Genomic DNA, 6,585 nt, shown 5'->3' with positions numbered 1-6,585 from the left:
CTTCCAATGTACCATGCTAACTCTTTCGTGTCTTGGATTTTTAATGATGTTTACAGTTTATTTATATACTGAAGTACCAAACCAGGGTGATCAATTTTGTCTACTGGATTGAGATAACAAAATTAGGGTGATTTTGCCATCAGTATTACCTATACTGCATTAGCCTTGTTAGATGATCTATAGTGTGAAGTGGCATACAACTGTTTGAAGAATGATGCTAACAGAAAGCAAATAGTCTGAAACTTGGTAGGGTGCTTGGAAGTCTTAAAGGAGACCCAAGTTCAATCCTCACCAATTCCACTTTGTGGCCTTGCCTTTCAAAAAAAAAAAAGTCTAAAACTTGTTGAAGCAACCTACCAAAATAAAGTCACAAGAGTAAGAGTAACTAAAGCTAAATAAACATCATTTTTTTAGAAAAAAGATACTGCTGCAATATGAGCTTAAGGCATGATTGAGAGCCAACGATGCCATGTTCTACTTAACAATACATACGATATTACATATAGTTAATTTCGAGGGCTCTACTTATTTGAGCGGAAAAAGTCGTTAGCAAGTTAGTCCAATCATCAATCGTTTCTGAAATAATCCTTTTGTGCTCATTTCCCTCCCTGCTCCATAGATACAAACGATACACCACTTGATATGCACATAGCCCATGCAGAGACGATATGCAAAGATAAAATTAAGGGAAAGTGCGTGGAATTCTGGTAAACCAAGACGCCATAAAGGACTGATCTTGATACAAATGTCAAAACCAGCGACGGTAGGGTACAATAGACGGTATATATTTGACTTCATCTTCAACATCGAGTGAACAACAATCAGATGGCTCGGAACAAATTATATATTATATTACATACCATAATAAGCACATTTTCTCCGTGAATGCTTTAACAGGCATGCGTAGTTACGTTTAGTCATTTGCTTCTGTGAGCCCAGGAGATTCTTAAATGAGAACAGACCAAAAAAGATGAATTACAACTAGCCTTTATATGCCATTGGAACTAATGCCTGAAAAGGGTTTCAAGCGAAACAAGGCAGATTTGAAACCGGTTTCAAACTTCTATTATAAGCACTAGCCTTTGGGCCCAATTCATACATTCTCATCAACCTTAGCAATAAAAGATATGTAACCAGCAAAAAAAATTTTTTTTTTTTTTTTTGACAAACTATGCTAAGATCATCTTTAACTAGCAGTATCTGGTTATCCAAAAACAAAACCCACCTGAAAAATTTTAAACCTACCTTATAACAGCATTTGGAGTACACATATCATCCACTTGGCACAGGCCTCTATAAAAACATTGACACAATTCAGAGAATCAATAATCCCAACAACTCAACAATTTGCAAAAGTAAAAGGAGAAAAGGGGTAAGTGGATATAACCTACCTCTTAATCTCCCTGCAATCGACTACAATAATGTCTTCTCTTTTTGTTCAAAGTTTTACTAATTATATTGCTCAGTGATATTCAATATGGCCGAGAGCGGTTCCCACCGTGAGAATTCCTATCTGGACCACCATCTCTGTAGTTGTCTCTGCGTCCACCGCCACCACCACCACCACCGTAGCCGCCACCTCTTCCACCGCCACCACTGTACAAACAACCAATGTTATTACACCAACACAAGTAAACACACAAAAAGCTCTTCGTATTTAATAGTATTTCCTATACGAGAAAAAACCAAAAAATAATAAAATTAAGTAATGTATGAACACTACTAGAATACCAATGAATTAAACTAAAAAACTGGAATCCATTTGAAGGAATGCATTTTGTAAACCATATTCTTTTTTATACCATTCTACTAGCATATACCTATAATATCATATCCCTTATAATTTTATTAAGTATAAGTATATTAAGTACTGTATGAATCCACAGAAACGTAGGACACATTATTAAAAAAAAAAAAACTTCCAGTTGTATGACCATTTATTAAAACATTTGCTAACCATATGACAATATAACTTCACAATACAGGACTTCAACCAAATATAATATCACCACGAGGAAGGAAAATTATGATAAACAATAGATTATTCTAGACCACTAAATGAGTTAAAGACTAAAGATCCCAATACTTAACAAACCAAATGCACAGATAATCACATGTAAGTTGGACAATCGCAAATTAGATTGATGTAATAACATGCATAAGTGAATAATCAGTTTATTTATAGTTTTATACACATACCCTTGTGCAGGAGGCGGCCTTGGAGCAGATTTTTCAGCCATTCCGACACTAATTTTGTAACCTCTTAACTCATAATCTGATGGAAAAATTTAGATGAAATGACATAATGATATAATATAACTTAACCTAACAAGAAAGTTCAATAAAAAAAAGGGCGTACTGTTGTAGAATCCACCAGCAGAATGTGCAGCAGATGGATCCTCATAGACTAAAGCACCATCTCCTTTGTTTTTTCCTTTTTCATCTGTGTAAAGTTTAATGTTATAAGGCCATTGGTCCTTATACCCTCGTTTTTGCTTAATCCTTCCAACCTAAAAACACCATATATTGTCAATTCTCATTCACAAGCTGGGTGGGTCGAATAACAAGCCAAAAAAATGGGTCAAAGTGGAAGTGGGTCAAATTATATATTGAGATAATAACCACCCAGTCAAGATTGAGTTGACGGGCCTTATACTTATGATTTTTACATATGGGTGATCTCAAAACCATAATGGTTACTAAAAACAATTCAAGTCATTGCAAATCATATATTTGACAACTTTAAAGCCATTTGACCCATTCCCCTTTAACTATTTGTCTATTTCTATCTTTTTATTTGGCCCACTCGGCCCGTTGAGATTAAAGATAACCCAAATCAACCCATTTATAAGTTATAGGAATCAACTTTTCCACATCTACCAGTAAGAACAACTAATTGCTTGATAATATAAGATAAACGATAGTTATATACTTATATGTACTTCAATTCCCTTAATTTTTAATTATTTAAAAAAATGATATGTGGGTTGATAATGATCTCAAAACCATAACGGTTACTAAAAACAATTCAACTCACTACATAACATAAATTAGACAACTTTAAAGCCATGACCCGTTCCCCTTTAACTAGTTCCATTTTTTTATTTCACCTAAATGACATGTTTGAGATCAGAGAAAACCCAAATCAACCTATTCATATGTTAAAGGAATCAAAATTTTTCACATTTAACAGTAAGAGCAACTTATTGCTTGATAATATAAGATCAACGATAACAATATGTACCTGTCCAATGCCTCCGAATAACTCTCTCAACTCATCAACAGTAACATCTGGAGGCAAATTCGAAATGTAGATACGTGCATTATCACATGAATCATCACAAGTTTCATCACACTGTTTAACCTTTGCAGATGCTTCAGCAGGTGCACCACCATAACCACCTTGACTCGGTGGTGCACCACCGCCATATCCACCACCTGAACCGCCCCGACCACCACCACGACTATTATCAGGCAAAGAATCACCACCATAACCAGTACCACCACCGTATGAAGGTGGATATGAAGTTGGTCCACCATTATAGCTTGCAGGTGGGGGTACAGCATCTGTTCCATAGCTAGGCGGTAGAAGATAACTACTATCAGATCCACCATAACCACCTGCAGCAGTCTGACCATAACCGCCGCTGTCTCTGCCGCCATATGAATCACCACTTCCTCTACTTCCTCCACCACTACCACCATCGTAGTTCCCCCTACTACTTCTATCACCACCCCTATTGTAACTACCACCATCACTGCGCCCACCACCACCACCACCACCTCCTTTATTGTAACCACCTCTATCACTGCGACCACGATCACCGCCACCACCGCCGCCTCCTGTTCCAGCAGGTGATGGGGTACCACATTTGTTGCATTCAGTTCTCCACGAAAAATTCGAGTTGTTACAACTACAATAAAATATGAGGATCAATTTGATAATATTAATAAAAACAAAGCTTGCAACTTCTATTAGTTGGGTAAGTAATACTCATTAGCCTTAAATAGTCCCTACTATATGAACTCAGATAAGAATTGCAGCACATGTATTCAGAAAACAAAATTGATAGATCACAGAGTTATTTAAAATTGGCTAAATTCAATTACATATTTCCAAAACAATTTCATATGTGCATAATTCAAAAAATATAACCTAATCAACAAATAAAACAGATTACCCTGGCTTAGGGCATGGCCAGTCTCCTTCTCTACCACCACCACCACCACCTCTACCACCGCCTCCGCCACTGCGGCCTCGATCACCACCCCCTTGATATCCACCTCCACCTGCTAAATTCAAAAACAAAAAAAGCAAATTCAATTACATATTCCAATTATTACATTCGATTTGATACGAACAAATTGTCAAGTAATAAGAAAATATCAATTTTGTGGCTTACCACCGTATCCGCCGCCGCCGCCTTCTCTACTACCACCACCACCACCGCGGCTACCGTAACCTCCTCCGCCACCACCACCACCTCCGCTGCGTCCACCGCCTCCATAACCATCGCTACTGCCACGGTTTCCGCCATAAGATCCACCTCCGCCGCCGCTGCTACCGTATCCTCCTCCACCACCACCGTAGCCACCGCCAGTTCCGCCATAGCCACCGCCGACGGGTGGTGGAGCAGATCCATCTCCTTCGTAACCGTAACCTGACATAGTTTGAGTTAGGGTTTCGTTGTAGTGTCTTTGCAATGAGAGTGAAAAAACGGAACAGGGGTTAGTTAAGCGTTATTTATAAAATCGTATCGCAAAGCAAATTGTTTGAGGGGGTTAAAATGGAGAAATTCAAGGTGTTTATCAAAAATATTTGAGTCTGTTTATTCGTTTTCATGTTTGGTAGGGTCATAAACTCCTACGGTCTATGTTTCGTTGGTTAATGAGCCTCAAGTTGTTTAGATTTTTGGTTCGATTTTTAAAAATGAGGCTCGATAGATAACTTGTACGTTTTTCACTTTTTATGTAGGAGCCTTATCGGGTTCTCTATTATATTCTTTGAAGACGTTTTTGAAAACGTTTTCCATTTTTATTTAAGTATTCGTTAATTTCGAAAAGAAAAAAAAGCAAAGCAAATAGCAATGTTGTAACTATTAATACGTTACACGAATTATATATTTCTTTCATTATTTACATTTACATTTACCATTACCATTAAAATTAAAATTATAGTAAATATTAATTTAATTAACATTAATAAATCTAGATCTAGACTAGACTTGTTATAAGTTCAATCCGGACGGATTTTAAAGAAGTTAAAGTCTGAATTTGAACATGATTTAGTAAACGAATTCAAGTTCTACCTTCTTATATCAAACTTGTACAAACTTTGAAACTTACACGAACCTTCCATCAAAAAGGTTTTGATCTAACAGTATGAGATGAACAATTCAATATAGAGTTTAGAGGATAGAGTTCAAACCTCACTTGAATCATTGAGATGTAAAAATTAATGATTTTCTTATGCGGATTAAAAAAATAATTTCTCCTTTCTATATGATAAAACATTGATGTTTGGACATAGAATCGAGTATTTGTGAATGGACAAAACTATGTGAAAGCGTAATAGTTCACCGGTCTAGCTCCATGGCACCGAAAATGTATTAAGAAAATATGGTCCGAAGAATCTCGGTGGTAGTTCCATGAAGAATCCTTTGTGGGATTGATTTTTTTTTTTTAGAAATGCCATAAAGCATGAACTAAGATTCGTGATACGAAAACCAAAATGAGAATTTTATATTTATTTAGTTATAAACTAGTCGTTAAACCCTCGTTTCGCGGCGGGGTTCAGTTTTCAATGTATTTTATTGCGTTTAATTTGTAAAATTATTTCGTGGCTAAAAAATGATGTCGTTGAAACGCAACTCGAGTCGAACTAAAAGGTATAACCCGTGAAAGATTTAAATGTTATTTTAAATTAACAATATATGTACATCTCCGCGTTTAGCTATGTAATTATCGAATTTTAAAAATTTAACTCAAAATCAACGTGTATGAAAAGTACTCCAAATATTTAGCGTTTTTTTAAAAAACGTCCGTTTTGCGTATAGTTTGTGACATTATGTTCCTAAAATAATTTCGAGTTTAACGATGGTGTCGGAAAAATTTAACTCGTTGCGAGCGAGAAGATATGACCCGTTGAATATTTGGGTGGAGTTTATTTAAGATTTTTTTATGAAAATGGTTATTTGACACTTTACCCTCTGTTTGGGGGGTCGATTTGAATATTTGAAAAAAGTGTGAGGGTCTTTGTTGTTGTAGTGAAAATTTAATTAGAATTTAAAAAAAAAGAATTAAAAAAAAGTGAAATGATGAAAATACCACTTGTTACTATTCACTATTTTTGTCTATTAGATAATATAGTAATTATATAAATATAACTATTATATAAAAACGAGTCAAACTCGTGTACAAGGGCGAAAATGATAGGGGGCAGGGGGCGGGCGTCCCCAGTGGATTTTTTTCAGTGTAAAATTTTTGAATTTTTTGACTTTGCCCCCGGTGGATTTTTTTTTTTGCCCCTAAACCTAAATATTTTGCCCCAAAACCTTCAAATTTTGCCCCAAAATTTTCAAATTT

The 6,585-nt window shown here is 35.9% G+C and overlaps 1 protein-coding gene across 3 annotated transcripts; it reads right to left on the bottom strand.

The window, feature by feature from the left end:
- Positions 1-1,226: 1,226 nt before the first annotated feature.
- LOC139876516 (transcription initiation factor TFIID subunit 15b) lies at positions 1,227-4,802 on the bottom strand. 3 transcript variants are annotated; one of them, XR_011768149.1, is made up of 7 exons: positions 4,404-4,802; positions 4,182-4,293; positions 3,245-3,914; positions 2,360-2,510; positions 2,200-2,275; positions 1,392-1,596; positions 1,227-1,293 (listed from the first exon to the last, which is right to left on the bottom strand). XR_011768149.1 is itself a non-coding variant. In XM_071863849.1 (6 exons), exons 1-6 carry the CDS (start codon positions 4,666-4,668, stop codon positions 1,473-1,475), a joined length of 1,398 nt encoding a protein of 465 aa, XP_071719950.1. In that variant the 5' UTR covers positions 4,669-4,802; the 3' UTR covers positions 1,227-1,472. The 3 variants fall into 3 exon arrangements, 2 of the variants coding, with proteins under 2 accessions (XP_071719950.1, XP_071719951.1); XM_071863849.1 differs by having other exon boundaries at positions 1,227-1,596; XM_071863850.1 differs by having other exon boundaries at positions 1,227-1,596; positions 4,182-4,290.
- Positions 4,803-6,585: the final 1,783 nt, after the last annotated feature.

This window comes from Rutidosis leptorrhynchoides, chromosome 11 (genome assembly GCF_046630445.1).
Source record: "Rutidosis leptorrhynchoides isolate AG116_Rl617_1_P2 chromosome 11, CSIRO_AGI_Rlap_v1, whole genome shotgun sequence".
Classification (NCBI taxonomy): domain Eukaryota; kingdom Viridiplantae; phylum Streptophyta; class Magnoliopsida; order Asterales; family Asteraceae; genus Rutidosis; species Rutidosis leptorrhynchoides.
This window is presented reverse-complemented; position numbering and strand designations above follow the sequence as displayed.

What these genes read in the sequence shown, in the direction of transcription:
- LOC139876516 (XM_071863849.1), bottom strand. Translation starts at nt 4,668, where the DNA reads ATGTCAGGTTACGGTTACGAAGGAGATGGATCTGCTCCACCACCCGTC. An exon ending in CGGCGGCGGCGGATACGGTG is followed by an intron (nt 4,294 to 4,403) that starts GTAAGCCACAAA and finishes TTTTGAATTTAG; the next exon opens with CAGGTGGAGGTGGATATCAA. An exon ending in AGGCCGCCTCCTGCACAAGG is followed by an intron (nt 1,597 to 2,199) that starts GTATGTGTATAA and finishes TTGTTTGTACAG; the next exon opens with TGGTGGCGGTGGAAGAGGTG.